At 37.5% G+C, this 16,941-nt stretch overlaps 1 protein-coding gene across 7 annotated transcripts in view; it reads left to right on the forward strand.

The window, feature by feature from the left end:
- Positions 1 to 16,941, forward strand: part of HELZ (helicase with zinc finger) — a 191,567-nt gene that overhangs the window by 135,166 nt on the left and 39,460 nt on the right. For all 7 annotated transcript variants that reach the window (XM_049861270.1, XM_049861267.1, XM_049861271.1 and 4 more), the window contains 4 exons: positions 4,062 to 4,141; positions 9,738 to 10,308; positions 10,714 to 10,948; positions 11,807 to 12,326. In XM_049861270.1, coding sequence (XP_049717227.1) covers positions 4,062 to 4,141; positions 9,738 to 10,308; positions 10,714 to 10,948; positions 11,807 to 12,326 — 1,406 coding nt within the window. The remainder of the gene's footprint in view (positions 1 to 4,061; positions 4,142 to 9,737; positions 10,309 to 10,713; positions 10,949 to 11,806; positions 12,327 to 16,941) is intronic.

A 16,941-nucleotide genomic window follows, 5' to 3' on the forward strand; every position in this document is an offset into this window, starting at 1 on the left:
ACTGGTCCCTCCTGATTACATGTCCAAAGTGTGTGAGATAAAGTCTCGCCATCCTTGCTTCAAAGGAGCATTCTTGCTATACTTCTTCCAAGACAGATTTGTTAGTTCTTCTGGCAGTCTGTGATATATTCATTATTCTTTGCCAACACCGTAATTCAAAGGCTTCAATTCTTTGGTCTTCCTCATTCATTGTCCAGCTTTCACATGCATGTATATGAGGCAATTGAAAATACTATGGCTTGGGTTAGGGGCACCTTAGTCCTCTAAGTGACACCTTTGCTTTTTAACCCTTGAAAGAGGCCTTTTGCAGCAGATTTGCCCAATGCAATGTGTTGTTTGATTTGTTGACTGCTGCTTCCATGAGCGTTGATTGTGGATCCAAGTAAAATGAAACCCTTGACAACTTTAATTGAGGTATAATTTATATACAGTAAAAATTTACTCATTAAATGTATATTTGATAAATTTTGACAAATATATAGAATGTTAAGGTATATCATCTCATAAAATTTCCCTCAAGCCCCTTTGCAGTCAGTCCCCTCTTGTAACAAACACCGCAGCCCTGGGCAACCACTAATCTGATTTCTGTCCCTATACTTTTGCATTTAGTCTAGGATGTCATATAAATGGATTTAATATAATGTATTTTTTTTTATAGCCTTTTGTGTCTAGCTTTTTTCACTTACCTTAATACTTTTTAGATTCATCCATGTTGTTGCATGTGACAGTTCATTTTTACTACTGAATGGTATTCCATTGTGTGGATTTACCATAATGTGTTTATCCATTCATCAGTTAATAGAATTATTAGTTGTTTCTAAATTTTGGCTCTTAAGATCTTGAAAAAGGGGTACTGAGGTCTCCAAATTATAACTAGTATTTGTCTTAGATGCATAACTATTTAGGATTGTTACGTCCTCTTGATTAATCAATGCATTTATAGTTATGAAATGACCTTATTTTTCCCCGATAATATTCTTTACTCTGAGATCTACTTTGCTTGATATCAGTGTAGCCATTTCAGCTTTATTTTGACTAGTGTTAGCATGATATATTTGTTTCTGTCCTTTTGTTTTTAACCTATTTGTGTCTTTATATTTAAAATGCATTTCTTTTAGGCAGTATATAGTTGGCTGTTGATTTCTTTTATCATATGTGACAATCTATGCCTTTTAATTGGGGTGTTTAAGCCATTTCCATGTAATGTGATTATTGATGTAGTTAGGTTTGAGTCTGTTCTTTTGCTATTTGTACTTGTACAATTTGTTTTCTGTCTTCCTTTCCCTTTTATTCTGCTCTCTTTTGGATTAATTGAGTATTTTTTATGATTCCATTTTATCTTCTTTGTTGGCTTATTAACTAAACTGTTCTATTATTTTAATGGTTTACTTAAGGTTATAGTATATATCTTTAACTTCTCACATTCTACTTTCTAATTGATATTTTACCACTTAATGTGTAGTAAAAGAACCTTACACTATTTCAGTTTTTTCTATCCTGACCTTTACACTACTGTCATACATTTAACTTTTATATATGCTTTAAACCTTGAATGCATTGTTATAATTTTTGTTTAAACAGTCACTTATTTTATTTTTGGTGAAAATATACTCAACAAAACATACACCCATTCAATAGTTTCTACATTTACCGTTCAATGACATTGGTTATGTTCTTCATATCGTGTTGTCAGTATTACCATCTCTATCCGTGTTGTTTCACCACCATTAACTTAGACTCACTGCTCCCTAAACATATTATCTATGCTTTAGAGTTACGGTTAACCATTTGGTCTCATATAGATAATTCTTTAAAAGGGCTCAGTGTTCAAGGCAAACATTCTTTACTAATTGAGTGAAACTCTTGTTTGGTTTAATGATGGCTTCAAGGGGTAGTTGTGGTTCAGGGTTTAACTGTTATCTCAGGGTCATAGATTCGAGGGTTCCCCTAATCTCAATGGGTCCAGTAAGTCTGGTTTTCATAAGAATTTGAAGCTCTGTTCTACAATTTTGCTCCTTTTGATCAGGATCCATCATTTGTGTCCTTGATCAAAATGTTCAGTAATGGTAGCTGGGCACCATCTATTTCAGGTCTCATGACAAAGGAGGTGGTAATTCATGGAGGCAGTTAGGCCTAAGGTCTGTTTCCCTTTCCAGTTCTTAGATCTCCTTTTCTCTTCTGCTCCAGGAGAATAGAGACCAATTTTTATTTCAGATGGCTGCTCCCAAGCTTTTCAGACTCTAGTCACTATTCAGCAAACTAGGATGTAGAGCAGAAACTCTAAAAATAGTATTAGGCCAATTGTAAAAAGTCACATCTTTTTAAAGAATTTTAAATACCAAAACAAAAAAATCTTATGTACCCATAAATGGGTAGTTACCATTTTTGGTAATCTTTATTTTTTTTTTACTGTATTTTTACGTAAATAACATGTGTTATACATTTTTTTTGACAGCCTCTCCCTCCCCCCGCAGGTATTTTTGTAAGCACACTATGCTAACTTTTTAAATTAACATACTTGCAAAAATAGCTCCCCGGGAGAGGGCATGGTTGGCCAAGAAAAAGTATAACGTGCATGCTATTTATACCTAAAAATATGGTATTTGTATTTCCATCTGATATTTTCCTTCTGCCTGATGGACTTGCTTTAACATTCCTTGTAGTGAGAGTCTGTTGGTGGTGAATTCTTTCAGCTTTTGAATGTTTTTATTTCACTTTCATCTTCGAAAGGTATTTTTTCTGGGTTTACAATTCTTGGTTGACAGTTTCTATCTTTCCATACTTTAATGATATCACTTCACTGTTCTCTCACTTGTACTGTTTCTAGTGAGAAATCTGATGTCATCCTTATCTTTGTTTTTCTGTATGTAATCTGTCTTTTTTCCCCTGGCTGCTTTTAAGATTCCCTTTTTGTCACTGGGTTTGAGCAGTTTGGTTATGATATGCCGTGGTATTTTTTTCTTCATATTTCTTGTGTTTGGGGTTTGAGCTTCTTGGATTTGTGAGTTTTTAGTTTTTTTTCAAGTTTGGAAATTATTGGCCTTTATTTTTTCAGATTTTTTTTTGTCTCATCCCTCCTCCTGTTCTTTGGGGATCCCAGTTACATGTATATTAGGTCACTTAAAGTTGTCTCATAGTTCATGGATATTCTTTTCATTCTTTAAATTCCTTCATCTCTTTTGTGTTTCATTTTGAGTAGTTCCTATTACTATGCCTTCACGTTCACTGTGTTTTTCTTCTGCAACATCTAACCTACAACTAAGCCCATCCAGTGTATTTTTAATCTCAGACATTATAATTTTCATCTCTTGAAGTTTAGTAGTAAAGCTTGATAATTCACATTACAAAGTTCTGCTGACATTCTGATAAAAATGTTTTTAAACTAGAAGAACCCAAATCAAGGATTTATTCAAGGAACTTTAAAATATCTAGCAGTTAGCTTTTATAGATTATAGGCCTTTCACATTCATGAAATAGCATTATTTAAGTCTAGTATGATTGTGATTTTTTTTTTAACCTTGACTTTGTTCATTCTACCATTATCACTCACTTATACTTAGTTTGATATTTATTACTTTTTAAAGTATATTTTTTTAAAGTATATAACTACATCCCTTCAGAATGTATTTATTCAGTTTAGAATAAATTGGATTGAGACATTATTTGGATTTTTGCTTAATTACATGTGTAAACAATCAAAGTATTGAGCCTGTATAAGTAGACAAAAATGCCAAAGCCTTTTATATGTCTGGCCTAAGAAAATGAGGCCATCAGTTCTTGGAGATAGGGTTAATTTCCTGTGGTATGATTTGATGTTTTAAGGTTATTCCCTTATTAAATGTTTGCCTTGTCTGTGGAGTTTGTGTCATTTATAAACTTTCCTTCTTTCAGAGAAACTGCAATTCTGAAAATTTAAGAACAAAACCCAAGCAGTAATATAAATTCCTAATAATGGGTGAAAAATGTTTGAAATGTTCTGTGTTTTTGTTTAATATTGGATTGTTATTGGAAATGTCACACCCACTAAAGAAATTTATAAGAATTTTAAAATATTTTCTTAGGTAAAACTGACACAAATAATCCTGGACCTGAAATTAATAAGATTCGAACACCAGAGAAAAAGCCTACAGAACCAAAACAGGTAACGCTGCTTGCATTTAGTGAATACGTTTTTCTAATGAATTTAGTCTCGTTGATCATCTTGGAATCCTGAGCTTTTAAAGAAAATAATCTACTTTTTTACATATATTTTGTGTTTATTGTTCTCCAAGGATCTGGTGGGTCATGTTGCCCATTTTCCCTCCACCTTTTCTTTGGCTACATTATTTCATTTAGCTAAGTGTATTTTTCTCAAATTCTGTTATTGATTCATAGAGTTGAATTTAGAGACTTTCTATGATGAAGTAGTAAATGAAGACTCAGCTGCAGGTTGGGAAGAATCTGTACCTCGGAATGAGAAGAGCTAGTATGGTGGAGAGGAAGGGAGACTTAACTTCCTCAAGTTCCTCACCCTTGTTCTTCATCACACTCGCTGTATAAGTCTTTGCCTCTTTATGAGTCCATTCATCTACTTTCTCAGCTTGAGTGCTTGTGAACCCAGGTAGAGAAAATCAAATCATTGGTTGAATAAGTACCACTGGAAAATCTTGTTTTCTAATTTAGGTTGAGCCTGCAGGGCTCCCCCACATTCCTTTTACAGATTCTTAGCTCCCTTTGCCCAGTTTTCTCAGTGGTTTTCCTCAAGCCTCATTACCTTCCACCTTCTACTACCCTTATTATTAGGAGATGCCCTTGCCTTAGGCTTGGTTCATCAGGATCTTACCCCATTAATTTATCACCTGAGATGTTACTTTTTCTATATCCTCAACCAGCCTTCCTTCTTTATCCCCAGTCACTGAGGAAGAGTTCCCGTTAAGACTAATACTTCCTCTTCCTGTCGCCTCATAGACCTTGTCCCTTTTCCTCATTTATCTTCAGATTCTTTCCTGCTATTGGTTCTTACTAATCAACCTATAAGGTGTTTTATGTCTCTTCTACCCTAAAGTTGATCAATAAACTGTTTCATAAAAAGACAGTTTCCTTGACCATTATCTCCTTTATAGCTACGATCTAATTTCTCCTATTCACCTCATCTGTTATTTGCTCCTTAACCCATGCAGTCTTGTATTAGGATTCAACATTTCACTGAAACGAGTTCCAAGTCACCAAATCTTAGGAAAACCCTTCAGTTTTCTGATGTCTGTAGTCTTACTTGACTTCTTTGTAGTATTTGGCACTTTTTTCTACTTCTGTCTTCTTTTCTGAAGTCTGTAGTCTCACTTTTTTTTTTTTTTTGGGGGCACTATTTTCTGCTTCTGTCTTCTTGACCATCTTGTTTTTTAGGATTTCTTTAACACTTCTACTTTTTACACACCTTCTCCAACATGATCTATCTCTTTTATGAGTTCCTGTCCACCAACTTCCTATCTCTTCCTAGTCCTTAAGTTGAGGTTTCCCTAGGTTCTGTCATTGTCTGATCTCCTTTTTCTTTCTATGCTTTCTTTTCATACACTAGTCCAGTCCCATGATTTTAAGGACTTGCTCCCTCATAATGACTTCCAAATCTGTATCTGTGATGCTACTGTTCCTAACTGCCCTACCAAAGGGGCAAGATGGGCAGACCCCACCTTTATCACTAACTGCATGATCAGCATAATACCTGTCGCTACCTGGAAGTGGACCCGGGCTTCACCATTCCTCATTGCTAGCCTCTTCTTCTGCGGCACTTCCTCTTTCACCCTAACTACCTGAAGTTAGATCAGAATACCCCTAGCCACCCAGAACCAGGTCATCAGGTACCAGCCATAGGCTCAGGAGTCTGCACAACTCTCTGCACTTCAGACGAACTAGCCCCTTTTTTTCTCTCTAGCCCCCTGAGGCTAGGTCACAAGGTAGAAGAACTCTGTCCTTCACCGGCTGCCCGTGCAGCCTTTCTCTGCCACCCAGCCACCCAAAGCTGGTTCCTCATGAGTTAGAACTCTGTCCTTACGACTGCCTGCGCACCCTGAGCCAAATCAGACTCCTATTACCCCTTGTGGGTTTGTTAGTTCTCTGTAACAGCTCACAAAATTGTTGGAGACTATTACCTATACTTACAGTTATGCATTTATTATAACCAGAAAGGATACAAGTGAAGAGACCCATTAGGCAAGCCCTGGGAGAGTTCCTGGCACAGGACCGCCATTGTTCCCTGGGATGTACCACCCTCTCCAGTATGGATGTTCTCACCAATTCTGGAGGCCCCCAAAAGAGAGAGCTGTTCTGTATATCCACTTGCTTATGTTCTATAAGGGTTTACAACTTGGAAGGATTCAGTACCCACTGGTGGCACTGGTGAAAATGTGCAGCCAGAGGAATTTCCTGTTAGGGTATGAAGGGAGCTGCAGTAAAAGTAGAAGTAGTGTGTATTTGGGGAGGGGCACAGAGGGAGAACAAGTGGTATATTAGGATAGTGCAGCAGTAACAGCAGCAGTGATAGTCAGAAACCGCTTGGGACAGAGTCAACCTCAAGAGCCTTAGGTGCTATCAGAGCAATGGAAACCAAGATAATTAAGTGTCACTCGTGTTCTTGTTTGTTCATTTCTGTTATGAACCCTTCCTGCTAGGAAACTAGGTAACCTGACAGACACTTTTCATTCTCTTCCCCACCCTGCTTCTTTGTCCTGAGGCCCAGGAACAGCAACAACAAGAAAAAAGAATTTCTAACGCTCCTTGACTCAGTGCCTCAGTATTAGGAGAAAAATGGTAGAGGGTAGTCTAATTCTGATCTAATTATGATAAAAGTAGATGCAGGCTCTTTCAGGCCTTACAGTCCTCTAGCCTACCTGTTGTGTTGTTAAGTGCTATCGAGTCAATTTCAACTCATAGCCTACTGGGCAAGCCCATTGTAGTATTGCAGAGTATTACAGTCTTGGTCTAAATTTTCATGAGACAGACCTAGCTTCCTGTTAGTGTCAAAGTCAGAAGTGAAGGAGGCAATTAAAACAGCAGCTTTGCCACAAGCAACCTTGACATGTAATCATGGACTCCCTCATATAATTAAATACTGGCAGCCTCTTTTGGAGAAAAGTATATCCCAGATGGACGTGGTTTCAATCATTTAAAAGATGGGAATTTAAGGGGGAAATGTTTAATTTATAAAGAATCTCAGTCAGGTTGTGAGACATTTGAAGAGTAGACATTGAAGCCACTTGAGACGACTGGGAGAGAGTTATCATCCTTCTCACTTTTTAAACAATTTATATGTACCATGGTGATCTCAAGGACTTGATTGACCAGTCCCAATTTAATGGCAGTCTTTTTGGGCCAGTGGATTAGATATGAGAATGCACTTGGGGCACAATTGGCACATTCCAACCATTCGTTGCAGTAGCTTGGTTGCTAGGTAGAAATTAGTGTACCCCATCTTCAGTGTGGAGACAGGCTGCTTCTTCTGTTTCCTTGGGAACAGTCAGCACCATGCTTAACTTGAGAGCCACTGGTGAGGCAGGTTCTTTGGAGTCCTCAGCGACTATTTCAACATTGAACCTTGTAAGGAGCTCGATATGCCAAAGCAGTTCGTAGAGTGTTTTAATGGAGCTGGAAAAGAAATCTTGCCTCTTTCCACCTTGTATTTCATTTTTCACATTGCCACCACTTATGATCAAGCTGTGTTTTAAAAGGATGACGACACACTCTGGCATAAAAACCTTTGGTACTTTACTGCTGCTTACAAGATTTTAAAAAAGTGTTTATACTCAAATTTGAATCATTCAGATTCTTGTGTAATTGAGCCCTTAGTTTCATCTAATGTCAAGTACGGGCAACTGAATATAAACAAGCGAAGTTATAGTTCTGTGTATGCAAAATTTCTTATGCTCCTCAAATCTACCATGCTTTTTCTCCACTCTCAATCTTGTATAAGCTGTTACCTTTGTCTAGAATTCCTTCCCTCCCTGGCAAATTCCAGCTTTTTCTGCAAGATTCAACTCAAATGCCATAGCCTCTTTGAATCCTTCTTTAATTGTCTCAGGCCCTACAATCTCATAGCACATTTTCTTACAGTACCTCTAACTCCCGAGTTTTCTGAACTCTAAGCCAAGTTAGCAGGCTTCTTCTGTGAAGGGTCCAACAGTAAATCTTCAGACTTTATGGGCTGTATGATCTCTGATGGAATACTCACCTCTGCCATCGTAGTGTGAAAGCAGCCATAGACAATGTGTAAATGAATGAGTATGGCTGTGTTCCAGTAAAACTTAATTTAAAAAATTCAGTGGGCCAGATTTGGCCTGGGGGCTGTAGTTTGCCAACCTCTGCCCTGAGCTCTTTAGGGTATAAAAAACCAAAACCAAACCCATTGTCCTCGAGTCAATTCCGACTCATAGTGACCCCATAGGACAGAGTAGTACTGCCCCATAGGGTTTCCAAGGAGTGCCTGGTGGATTCCAACTGCCAACCTTTTGGTTAGCAGCTGTAACTCTTAACCACTGTGCCACCATAGGCTCAGTCTTATTATTGGTGTGCAAATCCCTAGCACGAGGCACAGTGTCCTTGGTGTACCTCGATAAGTTTCTCAATAAATATTTCTTGAAAATGTCAGTTTGTAATGGTAAAAATTGACAAACTGTTTATACAAAGGTGATCTATGACTCGTTTTTATTAATATGGATGTATTTGGAGAAATACATTAAATGTATAAAACCAATAAAATCAGAAGGGAAGAACACATTTTAATGATTTATATCAGAAGGAAATAAAGGGTTATCTTTCCAAGGAAGAGAGTGTGAAATTAAAAGTAATGTTTTTAAAGAATTTAAAATGACATGCTAATACAATGGCAGTATCTTTTGTTACAATTCAAACTTAATGTTTTTTTTCTTTTTCATCTTTTTTTTATTTTGATTGTGCTTTAAGTGAAAGTTTACAAATAAAGTCAATCTCTCATATAAAAATTTATATAAACCTTGCTGTATACTCCTAGTTGCTCTCCCCCCTAATGAAACGGCATACTCCTTTTCCACTCTGTATTTTCATGTCCATTCAGCCAGCTTCTGACGCCCTCTGTCCTCTCATCTCCCATCCAGACAGGAGCTGCCCACATAGTCTCTATCATGTGTCTACTTTATCCAAGAAGCTTACTTCTCACCAGTATCACTTCCTATCCCATAGTCCAGTCCAATCCCTGTCTGAAGACTTGGCTTTGAGAATGGTTCCTATCTTGGGCTAACAGAAGACCTGGGGACCATGACCTCTGGGGTCCTTCTAGTCTCAGTCAGACCATTAAGTCTGGTCTTTTTACAAGAATTTGAGGTCTGCATCCCACGGCTCTTCTGCTCCCTCAGGGTCTGTCTGTTGTGTTCCCTGTCAGGGCAGTCATCAGTTGTAGCTGGGCACCATCTAGTTCTTCTGGTCTCAGGCTGATGTGGTCTCTGGTTTATGTGGCCCTTTCTGTCTCTTGGGCTCATAATTACCTTGTATCTTTGGTATTCTTCATTTTCCTTTGTTCCAGGTGGGTTGAGACCAAGTGTGTTTCATCTTTCTTAATTTAAAAAATATTTATCCTCTTATTTAATTGCCAGTAGGTGATTGGGCCCCTGGTGCTCCTGCTGTTACTGATAAGAATGTATCTATTCTTTAGAAGTGTGATGGGTGGAAAAAAGGTAGAGCACCACTGGACTTGGATCTTCTGTGGTTAAAAAAGACTTCTTTTGTTTTTCTAGGTTGATTTGGAATCAAATCCACTTAACAGAAGTCCTGAATCACGTCCTGGCGGTGTTTATCCCAGTACCAAATTTCATCGCAAAGATAATCTCAACCCCAGACATATAAATCTTCCTCTTCCTGCTCCCCACGCACAGTATGCAATCCCTAATCGCCATTTTCATTCCCTTCCCCAGCTACCAAGACCGCCATTTCCAATTCCGCAGCAGCACAGTTTGTTAAATCAGCAGCAGAATAATTTGCCTGAGCAGCCCAATCAAATGCCACCCCAACCAAATCAGGTAGTCCAGCAGCAGAGTCCATTGAATCAGCAGACTCAGCAGCCACCTCCTCAACTCTCTCCTGCATACCAGGCAGGACCCAACAATGCTTTTTTTAATAATGCAGTTTCTCATCGACCACAGTCTCCTCCTGTGGAGGCTGTGATTCCTGAACAGCAGCCCCCACCCATGCTGCAAGAAGCCCACAGTCCTTTGAGAACCGTTGCACAGCCCAGCCCCATCCTTCCTTCACATCTGAATAATTTCATTGAAGAGAACTCCTCAGGATTGCCAATAGCGGAGGCGTTAGGTGAGTTTTCCCTTCATTCTCCACAAAAGTCACTGCTAAGTCTAAAAATTTCAGAGGTGGTTCAATGCAGATAATACGTGCTGTGCAATATTAATTTTGGTCAGGATTGGCTCATTTATTAAAGTAATGCCAACAAAAATCAGCCATTTAGTTCAATAATGAGAATCTAGTTCCAAATGGTATATATACTATTAAGTATCCAACTGATGACAGGTTACATCATTATCTGGGTAAGGAAAACTCATCATCATTACCTTAACTCTAGTTTCTGACAAATTTAGAAAACATTTACGTTCTCCCAAAACCAAATTGTAGCCATTTCTTTGTTTTTACAGAGAAAATTCTGGCCATACAAACTAACCTGAAATGCCTAAAATTTTAAATTTTTCACATATGTTTTTGTAGATCGTATGCATGGGAGTGTAGCTCTGGAAACATTAAGGCAGCAGCAAGCGAGGTTACAGCAGTGGAACGAGCATAATGCTTATCTCAGTCAAGGCAGTATTCCATACCCACACCATCACCATCCTCACCTCCAACATCTCCCTCAGCCGCCCATTGGATTACATCCGCCGCCAGTGAGAGCCGACTGGAAGCTCACCAACAGTGCCGAAGAGGAAGCAGAAACAACGTACTCAAGGTATTTAAGCAGTCACAAAATAGCTTCTGAAACATGAACCCCTACAGTTGGTCGAATGTAGTTACTTTAGCATCAAATTGGAATATTGTCCCAAAGAAACTGGATGCTGGCCTTTTAGGCATATGCTACAAAGCTCCTTTGACTGACTCTAAAATAGAGAGAATTCATTTGAAAGCAACTCTTATACAAATCTAGGCATGGACCATCTACGGAATGCAAATTAACTTGGTCCCTTGCTTTTTGGTCTCTTCTGCAAAAGAATCATGTCATCGCTTTAGTAGTATGGAAAGTACTGTGTGTGTTTTTTTCCTATTTAGTAGTAAAGTAGTACTTTCACTGAAAGAATTAGTACTTCGAAAGAATGAATAAGGACACAAGTAAATAGTAGTTAAGAATTAGAAACTTATCATTAAAAAATTTTTTTCACCCAAGTAGCTTAGAATTCTACCTTATTATAACCACGGGTACTTACGAGTATTTGGTCGTGACACTGAATGGTCAGTGTCATGTGAATGCTATGAGTGTTTCCTAATCTCGTTTGAATAAGGTGCACCATTATTGTGACCCTTTATAACTTCCAGTTATCAAAGGCATGTAAAGACAAGGGCAGTTGTTGTTCTTAATGCCAAGGCTAAAGAAAGAAATCATAATTTTTTTTTAAAAATCAGGTACTTGGGCTTCTTTAGTGTCTGCAGTTTAGCATCTCTTGAGTGTAATACTCAACGTTTGAGATTAACTCATGTTAGTTAAGTATGATGATTTTGCTTACAGAAATCACCTGTGTAGCCATCAAAGCTCTCTTTAATATGATGGAGTCATTCTTTTGTTTTCTCATCATATTTCATCGTCTTTATGTAGGTTTCAAGACTTAATCAGAGAACTGTCTAATCGTGATCAAAGTGAAACACGAGAACTAGCTGAAATGCCACCACCTCAGTCAAGACTTTTGCAATATAGACAAGTTCAGACTAGGAGCCCTCCAGCAGTCCCATCTCCCCCGTCCAATTCAGACCACAGTAGCCACTTTTGTAACTTTAATGACAACAGCAGAGATGTTGAAGTAGCCAGCAACGCAGCAGCGTTTCCGCAGCGCCTACCGCCCCAGATGTTCAACTCGCCTTTCTCTTTGCCATCGGAACACATTGCGCCTCCCCCCTTGAAGTATCTGGCGCCTGATGGAGCATGGACTTTTGCTAACTTACAACAGAATCATCTAATGGGGCCGGGCTTTCCCTATGGCCTACCTCCATTGGCTCACAGGCCACCACAGAACCCTTTTGTGCAAATACAGAATCATCAACATGCTATTGGTCAAGAGCCATTTCACCCATTATCATCTCGAACAGTATCTTCTTCTTCGCTCCCTAGCTTAGAAGAGGTAAATGTCTTTCTTCTTATTTTCCTTTTTTTATTTTGGGATTGGTTGATTGTGGGGGGAAAATCGATATGTATTGATTTGATAATCCTAGTGGACAGAGCTTATTGATTTTAAGTCTTTAAAGATAGTTCTTTCCTGGAAATCATTTTAATTTCCACTCTCTTATTGTGGAAACTTCAGACTTTGTAGTATGGTCACTATCGTGGAAACATGCAGCCTCTTAGAGCCTTTTATTGCTGTTTTGGAACGTTTAATATCTGACTGACTTAACAAGGCTATTCATTCAAGCAGTGCTGTCATTTCTAATCAAGGGAAATGATTTTGAGTGATTAATCTTTTTACTTTATGTTACATTTGCTTATTACATATTAATTTTAGCTTCTCAAAGATGTTGACTTTCCTCAGTGAGTGGCCAGTTCCAAGTGCTACACCCTTTCTCCTATCATGTGTTCTGGGGCTCTGATAGATTTGAGGCAATGGATACACAATGATATTCTGATTCCCAAATGTCAGAATGTGCAGGTGTTCAATGTAGAATTTTAAAAATCTTAATGATTTAAAATCAGGACAGGTGTGTGTCAGGGCTGTATCCTGTATGCTGAGGAAATAATCTGAGAAGCTGGATTATATGACGAAAACTCAGCATCAGGATTGGAGGAAGAGTCATTAACAACCTCTGATACGCAGATGACACAACCTTGCTTGCTGAAGGTGAAGAGGACTCAAAGTACTTACTGATAAAGATCAAAGACCACAGCCTTCAGTATGGATTGCACCTCAACAGAAAGAAAACAAAAATCCTCAAAACTGGACCAATAAGGAACATCAAAATAAAGAAAGAAAATATTGAAGTTGCCAAAGCTTTCATTTTACTTGGATCCACAATCAGTGTCCATGGAAGCAGCACTGGGCAAATCTGCTGCAAAAGACCTCTTTAAAGTGTTAAAAAGCAAGGATGTCACTTTGAGAACCCAAGTCATGATATTTTCAGTTGCCTCATAAGCATGTGAACGCTGGACAATGATAAAGAAGACTGAAGAAGAATGGATGCCTTTGAATCATGGTGTTGGCGAAGAATATTGAATATACCATGGACTGCCAGAAGAACATACAGCCAGAATGCTTATTAGAGACACGTATGGTGAGACTTCATCTCACATACTTTGGACATGTTACTGGGAGAGACCAGTCCCTGGAGAAGGACATCATGCTTGGTAAAGTAGAGGGTCAGTGAGAAAGAGGAAGACATTCAAAGAGATGGATTAACACAGTGGCTGCAACAATGGGCTCAAACATACCAGTGATTGGTGATAGGACCAGGCAATGTTTAGTTCTGTTGTACGTAGGATCACTTTGTTGGAATTGACTGGACGATGCCTAATAATAAATGTTTTATGTATGTATGTATCTATCTCTAGCTAGGTGGCTAGCTATTTGAGATAAAATTAATTAATCGTTTTAACCATTTTGAAGTGTAGAATTCAATGTATTTTAGTATATTCACAATGTTGTGCAACCATCACTACTTTTCATCACTCTAAACAGAAACCCTGTGTGCATTAAGTCATTTCCCCAGTATCCTCTACCCCAAGTCCTTAGCAACAACTAATCTATTTTCTGTCACTTTGCAGACATTTTACATAACGTTTTATGTAAATGAAATCATACACTTTGGGGCCTTTTGTGGTTGGTTTCTTTCACTTAGCGTGTTGTTTTTAATGTTCATCTATATTGTAACATTCCTTTTTATGACTGAATTATATTCCACTTTTTGGCTATTATGAATAATACTGCTATGAACATTCGTGCACAAGCTTTTATGTAAACATGTATTTTCAGTTCTCATGAGTATATACTTAGGAGCTGAATTCCTGGATCATATGGTAACTCTATGTTTCACTTTTTGAGGACCTGCCAAGCTGTGTTCCATAGTGCCTGTACCATTTTACATTCCCACCCCCAAAATATGGAGCTTCCGGTTTCTCTACATACTTGGCATTTAAAAAAAAATAGCCATCCTAGTCAGTGTGAAGTGGAATCGCGTTGTGATTTTGCTTTGCATTTCCCTTATAACTAGTGATATCTAGCATCATTTCGTGCTTATTGGCCGTTTGTATATCTTCTCTGGAGAAATGTCTGTTCAACTCTTCTGCCCATTTTTAAGTTGAGATGTGTTTTTGTTTCTGAGTCTTAAGAATTCCTATTTTGGATACTAGGCCCCTACCAGGTACATGATTTTCAGATTTTTTTTTTGCCTGTTGTGTGTGTCATTTTTTCACTTTCTTGATAGTGTCCTTTCCTGCATAAATTTTAAAATTTTGATGAAATCCAACTTATATATTTTTCTTTTTTTTACTTGTGGTTTTTGTGTTATATTTAAGAAAGGATTGCCAAATATGAGGTCATGATTTACCCCTATGTTTTCTTCTAAGAGCGTTATGGTTTTAGGTCTTATATAAGCATCGTTGATCATTTTGAATTAATTTTTGTATATGGTATGAGGTATGAGTCCAGCTTCATTCTTTTGCATGTGGAAATTCAGTTGTTTTAGTACCATTTGTTGAGCAGACTATTCTTTTCCCATTGAATGGCCTTGGCATTTTTGTTGAAAATCAATTGGCCATAGATGTATAGGTTTATTTCCATATTCTTGTTTCTATTCCGTTGGTCTGTATGTCTGTCCTTATGCCAGTACTGTACTGTCTTGGAGCCCTGGTGGCGCAGTGGTTAACAGCTTTGCTGCTAACCAAAAAGGTCTGTAGTTTGAATTCACCAGCTGCTCCTTGGAAGCCCTGTGGGGCAGTTCTATTACTGTAGCTTTGTTGTAGTAAGATTCAGAATTGGAAGTGTGAGTCCTCCTACTTAGTCCTTCTTTTTCAAGATTGTTTTGCCTATTCTGGGTCCCTTGAATTTCCATATGAATTTTAGAATCAGTCAGTCAGTTTGTGCAAAAAAAAATGCAAGCTGGAATTTTTATAGCGATTGCTTAAAATCTCTATCAATTTGGAAAATATTGCCATCTTAACAATATTATGTCTTAAATATTTTATTCTTTTTAATGTTATTAAAAGTGGAATTGTTTTCTTAATTTCCTTTTCTGATCACTTATTGCTCATGTATAGAAATAAAATTGATTGTATATTGATTGTGTTTCAGCAACCTTGCTGAACTCCTTCTTCGCTCTAATAGTTGTTTTATTCCCTAGGAATGCGTGTTTAGAAGAGTATGTCATCTGCAAATACATGTAATTTTACCTTTTCCTTTCCATCTGGATGCCTTTTACTTCTTTTTCTTACCTGATTGTCCTGGCTAGAACCCTTAGTACATTATTTAGGGTACGTATTTGGCAAAATTCAAGAAAAGCAGGCATATATAGGGTGAGTTTTTCAAAATTACTTCTGTTACAATTTCTAATTTCATTCCATTGTTGTCATAGAACATGCCTTGTATGATTTCAGTCTTTTTAAATTTACTGAGATTTGTTTTGTGGCTTAACATATAATCTGTTGTGGAGAATGTTCCAGGGCCCTTGAGAAGAGTGTTCTATAGATATCTGTTATGTCTAATAAGTTTATACAACCAAACCCATTGCCGTCAAGTCTATTTTGACTCATAGCGACCCTGTAAGTTCATAGTGTTGTTCAAATCTTCTATTTCCTTTTCTGTTGTACTATTTTAACTTCCTTGCCATTTATTTTAATACATATTTTTTAGTTATTTTGTTAGTGATTGCCCTGAGGGTTACAATTACTGCTTTAATTTATAACAGTCTAGTTCAGATGAATACCAGCTTAATTTCAACAGTATGCAAAAATTTTGCTCCTATATGGTTCCAGCCCACCTTTATGCTGTTAGTGTCACGAATTATATGTTTATACATTGTATGACTATCAACATAGATTTATAATTACTGTTTTCATACAGTTGTCTTTTAAATCATATAAGACACAAAAAGAGGAGTTACAAACCAAAAATAATTAAGATTCTTTTATTTTTATTTTTTGCTTTGTATATAATTTTTTTCTTTTAAAGAGCATCCTTGTGTGGTTCCCATTTTCAAGGGGAATGCTTTCAGTCTCTGTTGGGAATGATGTTGGCTGTTGGTTTTGTATAAATACCTTTTATTATGTCATCATTTCCCTTCTGTTTCTATTTTGCTGAGAGTGTTGATCAGGAATGGATCTTGGACTTTGTCACATCCCTTTTCTGCATCATTGAGATGATCATATGATTCTTTTGTTTTATTTATGTGGTAGGTTACATCGATTGATTTTCTAATGTTGAACCATCCTTGCATACCAGGTATGAATTCCACTGGATCATGATGTACTTTTTTTAGTATGCTGTTGAATTCTATTGGCTAGAGTTTTGTTGAGAGTTTTTTTGTCTGTGTTCATGAGGGATATTGATTTGTAGTTTTCTTTTTTGGTGATGTCTTTGCCTGGCTTTGATACCAGAGCTTCATAGAATGAATTCATAGGCATTCCTTCCTTTTCTATGTTCTGAAATAGTTTGAGTAGTACTGGTGTGAGCTCTTCTGAAAGTTTGGTAGAATTCTTCAGTGAAGCCATCCAGGTCAGGGCTTTTGTTTGTTGGCAGACTTTTTATTACCTCT

The sequence above is a fragment of the Elephas maximus genome, chromosome 19 (assembly GCF_024166365.1).
Source record: "Elephas maximus indicus isolate mEleMax1 chromosome 19, mEleMax1 primary haplotype, whole genome shotgun sequence".
NCBI lineage: Eukaryota > Metazoa > Chordata > Mammalia > Proboscidea > Elephantidae > Elephas > Elephas maximus.